At 49.7% G+C, this 13317-nt stretch overlaps 1 protein-coding gene and 2 long non-coding RNA genes across 4 annotated transcripts in view; 2 read left to right on the forward strand and 1 right to left on the reverse strand.

The window, feature by feature from the left end:
- Positions 1-1085: 1085 nt before the first annotated feature.
- The window catches only part of Mycbpap (MYCBP associated protein), a 21800-nt gene continuing 9568 nt past the window's right edge, over positions 1086-13317 (reverse strand). The window contains exons 5-20 of one of the 2 annotated variants that reach the window (XM_031353323.1): positions 12698-12881; positions 12327-12442; positions 11703-11844; positions 10045-10160; positions 9843-9958; positions 9346-9457; positions 8208-8397; positions 7669-7856; positions 6466-6612; positions 5840-5929; positions 5561-5755; positions 4827-4948; positions 4072-4187; positions 3474-3616; positions 3131-3301; positions 1086-1266 (exon numbers count right to left, since the gene is read on the reverse strand). In XM_031353323.1, coding sequence (XP_031209183.1) covers positions 1165-1266; positions 3131-3301; positions 3474-3616; positions 4072-4187; positions 4827-4948; positions 5561-5755; positions 5840-5929; positions 6466-6612; positions 7669-7856; positions 8208-8397; positions 9346-9457; positions 9843-9958; positions 10045-10160; positions 11703-11844; positions 12327-12442; positions 12698-12881 — 2250 coding nt within the window. In that variant the 3' untranslated portion in view covers positions 1086-1164. Of the gene's footprint in view, positions 1267-3130; positions 3302-3473; positions 3617-4071; positions 4188-4826; positions 4949-5560; positions 5930-6465; positions 6613-7668; positions 7857-8207; positions 8398-9345; positions 9458-9842; positions 9959-10044; positions 10161-11702; positions 11845-12326; positions 12443-12697; positions 12882-13317 lie in introns of both variants that reach the window. The other variant, XM_031353322.1, reaches the window with a different exon arrangement.
- On the forward strand, positions 7558-9009 carry LOC116078250. Its single transcript, XR_004113464.1, has 2 exons — positions 7558-7974; positions 8254-9009. It is a non-coding gene; the product is annotated as an uncharacterized LOC116078250 (long non-coding RNA).
- On the forward strand, positions 9885-10788 carry LOC116078251. The gene is made up of 2 exons (XR_004113465.1): positions 9885-9998; positions 10653-10788. It is a non-coding gene; the product is annotated as an uncharacterized LOC116078251 (long non-coding RNA).

Below are 13317 nucleotides of genomic sequence, written 5' to 3' on the forward strand. Positions count from 1 at the left end.
GCTGGTCTTACCTGCTCCCAGCTGGCTTCCCCAGCCTCTCCAAGGGGCCTGAGGACTCTGCCTCTCCAACTCCGGGAGGATCCTGCCTGCCCTGAACCTCTTTCCATATTGTGCCTGTGAAGTGCTGAAGGCTCAGGAGCTCAGTATGAATTCTAGTTTCTGGCTACTCCCAAGCTACTGGCTGCCCTTACTCCTCCTTCATTGCTCCCAGAGACCCTCAGCCTACTAGTTGTTTGCAGTCGTTACAACAGAAACCCCAGCATGATCTGAGCAGGCAGTGCATTCTTTCCCAGCTCTTACCCTTCACTTACTCCACAGTCCCACATTCCTTTGTTCCAGGAAGGAGTAGGAATTCTTCAAGCTGTTTTTGTTGTTTTGAAATGTTGTGGTTTCCCCCCTACCACACCCCCTGATTGCGCAGGATGGCCTCAAAGTCAGTATGTAGCCCAGGTTGATTTTGAATCCACAGCCTTGCTGCTTAGTGTCCTATAGCAGAAAAATGGATCAGGGCCGGATGAGTCGACTGGAGGAAGGGATCTAGCAGACCGGAGCCTTGAGTATTAACTTCTGGCTTAGAACAAGGGTTCCAAAAGGGAATGAATGGGGAGAGGGAAATTGTACTTGTGAGAGTTTCTCGGAGCACTGCATATAGAGCTGTGCTTTTGTTTTTCTTCAGACCTGAGGTGGGAGTGAGCTCAGCCCCAGTTCCTGCTTGTTAAAAACGTTTGGCAAGTTCAATCTTTGCCATCCTGAAGGATGAGGAAGGTGCTGAAGTAGAAGGCCTCAGATGGCCAGGTCTCACTATCTCAGCTTCTCTCCTTAGTCCCTCACTTGAGTTGGCTCCAGGAAGCATGGCCCTGAAAGTGTAGGCCTGAGGCAGGGAAGTGCTACAAAGGCTATCTGTCCTATCACCTGACTTCATTCCTTGCCCTGCCACCCACTGGTTCTTCTGCTTGTCCCTTAATCATCACTTCTTTAGTGTGAGTGGCTCTGAGGGCCGTACACATGGGCAGGTGGGTTACAGGAGGACCTAAACCGGCACCTGACACAGTCGAGATCCAGCATTCCCAGAGGCATGAAAGAAATGGTAGGAACCTAAAGATTCTTTATTGACTTTTTTTTTTTTTCAAACGGCCTTTCCAGGAGAAAGCTTGGGTCCAAGAATCAGCTGCAAAAACGTAAAGGCTCTTCAACATTCTCTATGGAGCGGAACTCATCAGCCAGGACCATCACGTCTGTTACCAGGCTGTCCAGCAACCCATAGACCTGGAAGAGTGGGATAGACAGCAGAGGCCAAGGTTTGCTCTGTAGCAGGGCACTACTGTATCAGTCTTGCTAAAGAGAGAAGAAGATGGAGAGAGAGGCCAAAGCCGTTCAGAGTCATGCTGCATGTCATTGTTTTCAGATCTGGAGTGGGCCTGGGCTCAGTCCCAGTTCTGTATTGGTTTTCTGGAAACCAACTCCCCTTCCTGGAAGATCATAGATCAACATACTGAAGCTTCCAGGACTGAGCTAGACCACACAGCCTAAGAAAAGTTGACTCTGAGGACCATTAGACGGAAATAATTACTCTCTAGGCCCTGTCAGTCTTTAGAAAGCTCAATGATGTCACCGATCGCATCAAACAGAACGTCTGGTCAAAGGATACCTGGGGGGTATGGTGGTCCCACAACGTACAGTAATGTAAGCCCAGATCCACAAATGCCTTATCAGTGAAAGATGAGACATCCCTGTTAAACATGCTGACATACTGAACATGCTTTTGTTAGACCTCCCCCACACCTCAAAAAAAAAAAAAAAAAAACCCTTAGTAGCAAAAGTCCGAGATGACCTGCGGGCGTCTCTAAGGACCCATTGCTTAAGACCAGATCACGACTACATCTTCACACACTTGCGACCTGTCCTTCAGGAGCTTTCAGAGCTCATGGTAAAGTCTGCTCCCAGTATGAGTGTTGACAAGTCTGGGGACCCTAAAGAGGTGTTTGAATCATGAGGGCTCCACCCTCACAGATTGCTCAATGTCTTCATGTCCATGAGTCCTAGCTATTGTCAGAACTCTTGGCTCTTCCTTTCTCGCACCTTCCACACATGCCCAGTTGCCCTTCAGCATCTTTCTACCATGAGTTGAAACAACACAGGGCTCTCCCTTGAGCCCCCCACTCCCAGGATTTCTGGCTTGCAGAACCGTGAGCCAAAATAAACTTTTCTGACAAATCACCTGGTCTGTTGTCTTTTGTTACCGAAACAGAAAGAGGGCTGAGACAATCTTACTTGGCATTCTCCCAAAAATACATTTGCCAGTGTGTACCTGAGGGGAGGTACAAGCAGCTTTAGAAGAACTTCACCCCTGCTCTCTTCCTAGGAGTCTGTTTTCCAAAAGACAGCTAGAGCTACCCTCAAGAGCCCAAGACAGACCGTATTGCTCTCAATGCAGAATTCTGCATGACTGCTGCGGCCACTCAGAGGAAACTCCAGGGGCCAGCGAAGTCTCGCGACCACTCCCTCACGTGCCCTGTCTGCTGCTTCTCTTGCTTGCCATTCCGCTGGCCCTCTCCCTCCTCTGCCTCAGCTGCTTACTCTGCTTAAGGAACCCTTCTTTGGGGCTGGCGAGATGGCTCAGCAGGTAAGAGGACTGATGGTTCTTCCAGAGGTCCTGAGTTCAAATCCCAGCAACCCCCTGATGGCTCACAACCACAACCACCCATAATGAGATCTGACACCCTCTTCTGATGTGTCTCATGTCAGCCACAGTGTACTTATAATAATAAGAAATAAATCTTTGGGCCGGAACAGCAAGCAGAGTTGACTGGAGCAAGGGGGGGCAACTGGAGCAAGCAGAGGTCCTAAAATTTCAATTCCCAACAACCACATGAGGGCTCACAACCATCTGTACAGCTACAGTGTACTCACATACATAAAAATAAATAAATAAATCTTTAAAAAAAAAAAAGGAACTCTTCTTTGGTCAGCTCTCTCTCCTCTCTCTCTCTCTCTCTCTCTCTCTCTCTCTCTCTCTCTCTCTCTCTCTCTCTCTCGCCCACGCATGCGTGTACGCGCCCACTCTTATATAGAAGAATGATCAATACAGGTGTAAGGGTGAGGAGGTATGGCTGCCCACTCTTCCTTTCACCTCAGTGTGCAGCCGCTGGGTATATTTCTCCATGACCAGGGGGTCTATGGGCTCCTGGGAGGATGTAGAGTTGTCTGTGGGAGGTTCTTCTGAGAGCAGTCTGTCCCGGCTTGCAGACTTCACCACTTTCTTGTCATCTTTTGCCTTCTGTTTTTTGCTATTCAGGCGGTCCTGCTTGGAGAAAGGCAGACACACATGACCTCACTGGCTCCTAAGGGAGGTCTGGGGCGATCTCCCAGCATCTCTCCTGGAGACCTGTATGTTGTGCTGGAGCAACTGCCCCCTTCTCATGATTCTCCCCCACCCAGCCCCACCCAGGGTATAGACCACAACCCTACATAACCTCTTTCCCTGGTGTCCTGGGACTCCTTTTATCATCTTTGTCTCTGGAACCCAGTTGCTTTTTCTCCTGGGCCCCTTTCCGATCCTCCTTCCCAACTTTCCCACCTGTCACCTTCGACTCCGTGACTGGAGGGGATTTTTGACCTAAGAGGGAGAAAATGGAAGACGTGTACAAGGCCTATGGCCTGGCCTACACCACAGGCCTATGCAAAGGTAAGCTGGAGGTCAAGGAAAACTTGTTCTCAGAGGCTTCAAGAGAATCCCTGCAAAGGGTTCTCTGAGAATAGAAAGAGCTAAGAGGAAGAGGAGAACCTTCTCCACTTTATGGAGTTCTGCACTTTATGGAACAAGAAGCGAGACAAAGGTCTGAGACAGTCCAGTCCCAGCTCCGCTCTCTTTAAAGTCTCTGGGACTCAACATGCTGAGCAAGACAGCTGCACTGAGTCACACATCCCAGCCACACAGAAGAATGGATGATCCCCACCACCATGAGCTCAGTCGAGAACCTATCGTCAGCGGACAAACAGACAAAGTACTACTGCCATCAGGGCAGAGGCTGGGAAAGGCTACACAAGAGGTAAGGCCTCACAGTGTCTGACCTTGTTCGTCTGGAAGATCCAAATAAACAGTCTCCTTCTCAGGCAGGCCCAAAAGATTTCTTAGCCACAGGGAATGGCTTACTAGGCTGTCAATCACGTCCCGCCACAGCTGCAAGCTAGAGAAAAAGACACACTCTAGGAAAAGACTCTAGGGCCAGGAACTACCACGAGAATGCCATGTCACTATAGAGCCAGCCCTCCCTGGCACTATACAAGCGTTCTCGAGTTGGAATCTGGTTTCCCTGTGGTGAAGAGACAAGATCTAGGACTATGGTAAAGAGGCCTGGATGAACTCAGTCTTACTTCATAGTCTAAATTCCAACTCGGACTCACGGTTAGACTTGGGACCAGCTCCATGGGAAGGGCTGAACCTTGCTCACGATTCCTGTCATGAGGCTACTGAGGCTGGGCTCTGGGCCTTGCAGAAGATGTATCCACACAAGTCCTAACTAGGCAAGGGGCAGGCGACGACGGAGAAGTGAAGCTTTTTGTGAGGTTCCCTCTCTCAAGGGTCCCATTTTCTCCCACCTCACCTCCGTTCTTTTGCTTGAGAAGGAACAAGACCAGGGGAAGGTGGGGGGAGACAAACTATTTGTACTTTTGTGGCTGCCTCTTTGGAGAAGCAACTGGTAGCTAGCTGTGGCAGCTTCTAGAGTGAGATGTTTACATTTCTTAGCATCCTGAGCTCAAAGGTTGGTGAGTCCTGGAACCCCCGGCCAGGTGCTACCGAGGGAAGGAGATCAGAAGGTACCTACCACATCTGGTGTAGGAGGTCGGACTGCAGTGGCTTCTGCTCCTGGCACAGTTCCATGGCTGCCTTGTTGAGCTGGATGAGCGCATCCTCTCTCTGGAGCTCCTCGGGGAAGGTCATCACTGCCTAGTTAGGGGTCACGGGACACCATGGTCAACCATTCTGCACCAGAACTCCAAGGGTCCCCGTGTTCTCTAAACAATCAATGGGCCTGGTTACATGGCACAGGGCCAGGAACCAGAAGCGATGGAGTCTATAGAAGATGCTTTCTATGGGAGCCTGCGACCTCCCTCAGAAATCTATTCTCATGAACCTCGTTCTTCAAGGTTTTCACAGAAGTCCCTTGTTAAAGAAAGAAAGAAAGAAAGAAAAGAAAGAAAGAAAGAACAAAAGGAAGAAAGGAAAGAAAGAAAGAAAGAAAGAAGAAAGAAGAAAGAAAGAAAGAACAAAAGGAAGAAAGGAAAGAAAGAAAGAAAGAAAGAAAGAAGAAAGAAAGAAAGAAAGAAAGAAAGAAAGAAAGAAAGGAAGAAAGAAAGAAAGAAAAAAAGAAAGAAAGAAAGAAAGAAAGAAAATTAAAAAGGCTTTGACTCAAGAGACTGTTTTTTCTGGGACCTTGGGTTTTATCTATATGCCCTTGGGACAAGGGAGTGAATTGTTGAAGCCTCCCCAACTGGCTCCAGAAAGAAGAAGCATACTTAGGGACCTTCCCTACCAACCCCTTAAGAGTCACAGGAGCACCTGTCTGAAGTCCTCTAGGCACAGGTTCCATCTTTCCTGGTCCCAGGGGCTCCTGGTGTTCTCCCTGTCCTGACCCTCCTCCACCAGAAGTTTCTCCATGATGCTCTTCTGCGGCACACTCTTGATGCCTAGCCCAGTCTTCTGAGACAGGGAGGAGTCCCGAGGATCCCTGAGGGTGTTCGTCTCCTGAAGAGGCTGCAGTTGTGGATACTCTGAGACCCTGGGGCTCTTCAGATCTGGGGCTTTCTCAACAAACAGTAAAGGCCCTGGAGTTCTGACCTTGAGGGCTTCCTCCTCAGCCGCCTTGGCCTCCGTGTACTGATGCCACAGCTGGTGCAAGTTTTGCACCACTTGATGCTGGTAATGCAACTGCAGCCAAGATGAGGGAGAAACAATTGAGAGACAGCATCTCAAACCCCATGCCAGTCACTGTGACTTCTCCCTTTGCCTTGAGGACACTGACTAAGAGGCAGAGAAGAAGCCGCCAGTGCAGGACAGAGGAGCTCCTACTTCCTCTTCAACCCGCATCTTCAGTTTAAATCTCTCTCTTTCATTCTCCCTCCTTCCCTCCCCCTCCACGCATGTGTGCTCGTGTCTTCATCAGTGTGTTTTCATGTGTCTCTGGGCCATCTAAGAAAGGCTAGGTTTAAATGAAGAAGTGTGTGGTGCTCTGGCTCCACTAAGCAACCACCCACTTATAAACTATCTTGGGCACATTCCTTAACTTCTCTGGGCCTTCATTAGGAAATAAATATGGATGTAAATCACACTCTTTCTCCCTTAGGGTTGCTGTGAGGAGGGGACTTACTCGTGGAACATGCTCATCACAGCTTCCAGCAAGTAAGGGTTTGCTACTACCAGGTACCCAGAGTGCACTGGGGGCTGGGGGGTGGGGTAGCCCATACCCTAGGATTCCTGTAGTGGAACAAGTCCTCCTCCGTGAGATAGGCATCCACCGGGGATGGTGTGCGCTCTGGGGTGGAGATGCCCCTCAATAACTCCTGCAGCACGCTCTGAGCAATGGTGATGGCCTCATGGGCAGCCAGCTTACTCTGGGAAAGGAAAGATGGTGCAAGATGGCAGCCTAGGTTCTCAACTGCCCATGAATTCTCAAGGAGAGAGTCAGGATACGACTGTATAGGGTCTGGGTTCCTGCCTGGATGTTAGGCCCTCTGGTTTACACAGACACCGACTAGTTCAAGACTCAAACATCTCCAGGTTTCTCCAAACTTCTGTGTTCCCCTCAAAAAGGTAAAGGCATCCAGCAGAGGCCAGTCCCAGAGGAGAGCCACTCCTACACTAGACTTGGAGTTTCCAATACCCCCAACTGGAAGAAGGGATGGAGACAGAGTGCATAGAATGGTAACCATCAAAAATGGTAGTAAAATTTTCTCTGGCCAGATCACACAGTGAGAGTGTCCTTGAAACCCAGACCTTCCAAACACACAGGCCCTGGGTTCAGCAAATACAGTGAACCCCACCTTTGATTGGCCAGTGCCAATCAAAGATACAGCCTGATTGGCACTGGCCAAGTCCCCAGCCTGAGACAAGCAAGCTGTGTGTAAGGTACCACACAGAAACCTAGCTTTGCACAGTGTCCCACCAAGCATGGCCCCAGAGGGCCACAGTGGGACTGAACAGGGACAAAGAGTCCCCAGCTCTTACCTCGCACTCTCCCGGGAGCTGCTTATGGTGAAGCGCAGTGAGGCTGGCCATTTAAATCGTCGTCTCTTCTATGGCTTGGAAGTCTTGTCAAGTCAGCCCCACACCACTGCACAGTAGCAGCCCCACTGTAAAGTCTCTGGATTCCCCCTGGGACTCCTAGCCCCAGTGTGAAAGCTCCACTTGGGACACCCAGGGCTTGATCCCCTTCCCTTCTAACTAGGGGCTGCTAGGTACAGTCACTTGCTGTCCTGCCCTCCCATCTTCTACATCATAAAGGCCTGAAGGTATTTGCTAAGCAAGAGTAGTTATCCATTTGTGTGGTGAGAAGAGTCACCTCTTAAGAGAGGAGACTCCCCTCCAGAGCACACGTCACACACACGCCCCATCCCCACCCGTGCGCTGGGTTCCTCTGTCCAACATGGCGGAAGTTCTGAGTCTCTTACCTCCAACAACTTCCTCTCATCCATAAAAATGTCCTGGGTCAGTGAGATGGCACGGAGGGTGACCTGAAGGACAGCACCTCCCAGGAGCGTAGGATGGGTCCCAAACTCCCAAGATTCCCTGAAGATGCCAGCATTCAGAGACTTGAAGAAGAAGGTAAAGTGCTTGGTCTTCCCGGGCAGAATCACACCTGGGAGAGACAGAGGCAGAAGCTGTTGTGAAGCAGGAGGTGGCTGGCCTACCAGTCACCATTATGGCCCACATCTGGCAACCAGTGCCCTGGCTTCTTGGGACCCTAAGGTTTCCAGGTATGTGTGACTTTTGAGTGTAGAGCTGGGGAAGCTCAGGTCAATCAAGGGATGGGCGTGGTCATTCTCACCTCAGGCCTGTGCTCCCCAGGCTACTCCCTCCCAGCACTCTCAAGAGTTCAGTAGACATAGTGGACCACTAATGAGAGAAGGAGGGGACTGGCCGGAAGGTACTAACTAAACATGGGCGTCACCCAGTTACAGAGCTGGTGAGGAGGATAGCTTCAGGGTACCTTCCCGGTTGTTAAAATAAAACCTCTGCGTCCTGCTTTGCTTTAGGTCTTGGAAAGAATCTTGCTGGGGCCGCCGTCGCCAGTCGTACCAAATGGCCACGGTGCCGTTATTGACCACAGTCAGTTCTGAAGATGTTTTCTCCCCTTCAAGGGTTTCAAATGTCAGGCGGACACCAATTCCAACGTTTCTCTGTGGGAGGAAGAGGGTCTAAGGAGTGCCTTGGCTAGAGATCTTGCCCTGGGGTGACCAACTCACTCCTGTCTCCTATGACTTCTCTGAAAGTCCACTGTTCACTCTGGTCCTCTGGGCTTAGTCACCTTGAGTGGTGTCAGACTCTCCTGATAATTGTCTCTGAGGTTACCATCAATACTAAGAAGAGAAATATTTTACACCTGGTATTTGTTTCTGCTCCTTAGCACCTGAAGAATGTTCTAGAACTGGTATTGGAGCAATGACTCAGAGGTTAATTTTCAAGGCCAAAGACTGGATGGAGATCTGATCTCCAGAAGCCAGTTGAGTGTGACAGCCTGCCTGTAGCCCCTGCACACAGGAGGTGGAGACAGCATCCCTGGAGCAAGCTGGCTAACTAGACTTGCCTAAACTTTAGCTCTAGGGTCAGTAAAAGACCCTACTCAGGTGGAAAGTGAAAGAGGAAGTCACCCTACTCAACCTTAGCCCTACATATACATGTTCACAGGAGTGTGTGCGCACTGGTACCCACACATGTGCTCACACATATTTGGACATGCCCACATATAACTGTACCCGTACATATTACATACATATACATGGTTTTTCAGAGATGATGGAGTGGGTGTGGTTATGTGTGTAGCCCTGGCTGTTCTGGAACTCACTCTGTAGATCAGGCTGCCTTCAAACTCACAGAGGATCCCCCTCCCCCACCTCTGCCTCTCTAGTGTTGGGATTCAAAGTGTGCACCTCTACTGCCCAGCCAATGATCTTTTGAGCCTTGTGATCTTACTTCTGCTTGAGTTAGTGCTGCAGTTACCATTTTCAGGCACTCAGAATGTGCAATCAGATAAGAACACAAAACAGAAGCTGTGGACTCCGGGTGGCTATCTCGGTCACCTTGGGGCCGCACCCATGCAACTGTTGGGGGTTGAAAAGGCAGTTTACCTTGTCCTCTGCGTTACTGCCTCTGATCCAGCAAGCTGGCTTCCCACAGAACAGCAGCGAAGGGCCGAGAATAGGCATGGGGACCATGTCGGAGAGGTTGGTTAATGAGTCTCTGTAAGAGAAACCAGTTGGTTTTTTTTTTTTTTTTCCTGTACGCTGAGCAGTCACACCGCTCTCGGGACCTTGGACACAGAGATTCAATCAGTCTTGCTGAGTCTCCTCAAAGGCACAGCTGTGGAGGGCTCCAGGGGGTGGGGTGGGGACATTAAATAGTCTGGGTAATCCCTACTAGGGATCCAATTGTAGGGTCGAAGAATATGACAACAGAAACCCGGTAGAGATGTAGGAACGGGCTAGAGGAAAGGAGGGCAGCTACTGGCCAGGCTGGGATGAAGCCACCCTGATTTTGATTTCAGAGAGAAAAGCCCGCCCTCTGGCACTAGTTGGGGGTAAGGGCAGCATGTCCTCCAGCCTCCCCCCCTGGGGCTCAGACTCACAGAAATGCCGTGTCTTCTGAGGAGCTCTTCTGGCTCTTTTCAGGTGGCAAATGTTCTTCCACTGTGACAGATGAGAAGGGCTTCCCATGGCCCACCACCTCCAGGCCATCGATATCCTAAGAGGAGTAGAGAGAGGGAATATGAGCTGGCTGTCAGGTATCACCTAAAGCACCCCAGGATCGGGTCTGATGGCATTAGTAACCTGCTGGCTGAAATCCAGCTCTGCCATGATACTCCGTAGCTCCTTGCGTCGATAGATCAGAAACAGACTCCGGTCCCAGGTGTAGCGGTACCAAGGGTCCTTCTGGGCTGGTAATCCTAGAGTGGAGTTAGAAGAGCCTCAGCCCAGGCTGCTGTCATGCTTGCCCAAGGGTCCTGAGAACATCAATCCCAACAGCACTTCTGAGAAGGATGGGGGAATGGATACATTTTCTGAGGGTCAGCTCCACTTCAGTTCTCTGGTCCTATACCTCCTTAGTAAAGCTACATAGGAATCCCACAAAGTCAGCTACCAGACAGCCAGACCTTTGGATTATTACAGTAACAACAGCAACTACCTTCTGTTGAGTCTTACTTAGCAAGGAGCCAGAACCCCTGAATGCAAATAATGTCTCCTTTAACCCTCTCACCATGCTCATGCTATAAAATCAAGGACAATAGGAGCCAAATACCTCATAGAAATTCAGAAAGCCAGCACAGCTGGGATGTGAATCCAAGCAGCAGACTGGCAGGCTCTAAAATATGGTTATCCCCTGGAAGTATAATATAAACCACAAATGCAAACCACGTGTGTCCTTTCAAATTTTTCAGATGCATGTTGAAATGGTAGAACGGCTCTAAGTGAGATGCACTTTAGCATGGTTTATTGAACTCCATATATGAAGACTATTACTCCAACATGCAATCAACATAAAAATGACTACTAAAATAATTTTTTCTCCCCAAATTGGCCTATAATGTCAGCTTATTTCTATACAGACTTAAGTCATGGCCCAGGGACTCAATAGGTGCATGGGGCTGGTGAAAGCTCTCTGCCCAGGATCCTAGCTACCCAGCTTCCTTCTATCAGTTTCACTGAGGTACGAACTAGAACCCAGGTGAACTCTGAGACTTGATTACAGCCAAGCAAACCAGGATTTGGGCCAGAGTCATGCTGACCACCACACACTACCCTGCCTCCAGCACCAGGCACAAGAAGCTAATAGATTTGGGCCCTTGAAGTGGAAATGTCTGATTTCTTTGGAGACACAGTTGTGTCATGTGATGTTTTTCTGGAATCTGTCTTATGAGAGGGTATTTTTGCTGAAGCAGACACGTAAGGATGTTTTGTTGAGAACAGACATGTGTCTTTTCTGGAAACAGCCTAGAAAAGGACATGTGATGTTGCTAGAGCAGATGCTTGAGAGAACTCATGATGTTTGGAAAGGGTATAAATACAACCCAACTGACGGGACGATGCTGTGTGGTATTGGTTCGCCTTGCCACTCTTTGCTGGTCATCGTTTGTCGTGACTTCATAGAAACACCAAAGAACTTCTAGTGATGTTCCAGTGGCTTCTTGCTGAAGAGCTTCTTGATTTCCTCTGGGTCGAACTGTCATGGCTGATTTGTGAATGGTGTTTTTGAGTGGATGAAACTACACTGCTGATTTGTGTGAACTGAACTGCTGATCTCCTGACGAGGCCGATTGTATTCACTCCAAAGAGCTATTTCTAAACAGGTCCACATCCTCTTTTGCCCTATTAACCTTTCCTTTCTGCTACCTCTGGTGAATGTTGGGCTAGAAGAGAGGTTAAAGCATTTAAATACACTTATTAAAGTAGGTTTTGAAAAATATAAGCCTACAGGCCCTGCTTCTCACCAGTCTCCACTTGGATGGAGAAGGGCTTCCTGATGTGTGTGATAGGTTCCACCAGACCACGCTGAGTTTTCTTTTTGGTCATGAGAAGACCTGTCATCTCATCACCCAGGTATTCCAGTGGACTCCAGAACCAACTGGTAGCCTTTAAGCCAAGACGAGGAAGGACAGAGCAGTGAGGTCACCCTCTCAGTACCACAGTCGGAGACTCACTGGGGCATCCACTGGGACCCACTGGCAGAAGAGTAGGCATTCAACAATGTTATTGTTCTCAAGTTGTCAGAAAGATGGGGTGAGCTGGTCCCAGCCCAGGCACTCATTGATGTACCAAAATACAGCACAGTTCTTTGGCCTTGATTAGACCAAAGATTGGAGTATTAGCCTTTAAGAGACAAACATGAAGGTTCTTATGATAAACTGACTACCAGAGACTGCCACAGGCTGAATTATTAAAGTGAGCAGTCCTGGAACATGAAATAATAGTTAAGATCCCAGGGGCTTAACAATGAGGGCTATTTTCTCCAGACAAACTGGCACTGCTCACCATGTGCATTCTGTGTGGTCCCACACACACACCTCCCTCTCTCCCTCTCTTCCTTTCTCTGTACTTGGGCATGGTGTCCTCACTTTTCCATCATGCTGGGTAGGAAGTGCACGGTCAATGACCTCACGCTCCTCCTGGATCTTCCTGTAACTCTCCCCTGTGTGCATCAACAGCTCATTCGCGGGCTTCTTCAGGTGCTCTAGAGAGGGAGAGAAGAAAGACTGTAATCAATCACAGCACCAAAAACAGAACACACAGGCTCCGGCACTCTGAACTGGGTGACCCACTCCCAGGCTCATTTCAGAACCCACTGAGGCCTGAAAGCCAGAAGCTTTCCTAGTGCAAATGCTAGTCAGTGGGAGTCCGGGCGGGTGGGTGGGTAATAAAGAAGACACAGAAGAGCCTCTGTGCCAGGTGGAGGGACCATGGCAGGTCCCTCGTCAGCTCGGCTCACCGCTGAGAGCTTCCTGTTGCTTCTTCCGCAAAGCAATGTGCCGTCTCCAGTTCTTTAGGAAGTTGTGCTGAGGAGGTGGGGCCCACGGAGGTCTCTTCTCCTCCTTTGGGGGCTTCGGCTTTGGCTCTTCTTTAGCCGAGATGAGGGTCATCAGGCAGGGCTGGATGTGTATCAGCTTAGCCAGCTGGAAAGAACAAGGTAGAGGAGGAGGTGCTGACCCGGGTCCTGGTTTCTGTCCTGCTCTAAGAACACCTGTCCTCTTTAGGACCATGGGGTGACAAGTGACAGAAAACAAACCAGGACCTGAGGAATGCTGACAGTTTGTCCCCTCTTCCCAGAAAGCTCAGCATCCTTTAGGGTAGCCATCTTCTCCACAATTGGTGACTTCCTCCTGAGTCACTGAGCTGGGCCCTTAGTACCCTGCCTAACTGAAGCAAAAGCTCTGAGATTGAAGAACTAGCTATGTGGCAGGAGGGAGGGTAGCACAGGGAACAGTGGGGGACATCTCTCTCCAGCCTGCACATCAGTAATGGGGTCTCCAAAGAAGGGGACTGAGGAGCTGAGGCCAGAGTTCTGCTTCATTGTGGGGCTCAGTCTGCCCAGAGTTTCACAAGGCAGGC

Source organism: Mastomys coucha, unplaced genomic scaffold, assembly GCF_008632895.1.
Source record: "Mastomys coucha isolate ucsf_1 unplaced genomic scaffold, UCSF_Mcou_1 pScaffold5, whole genome shotgun sequence".
NCBI lineage: Eukaryota > Metazoa > Chordata > Mammalia > Rodentia > Muridae > Mastomys > Mastomys coucha.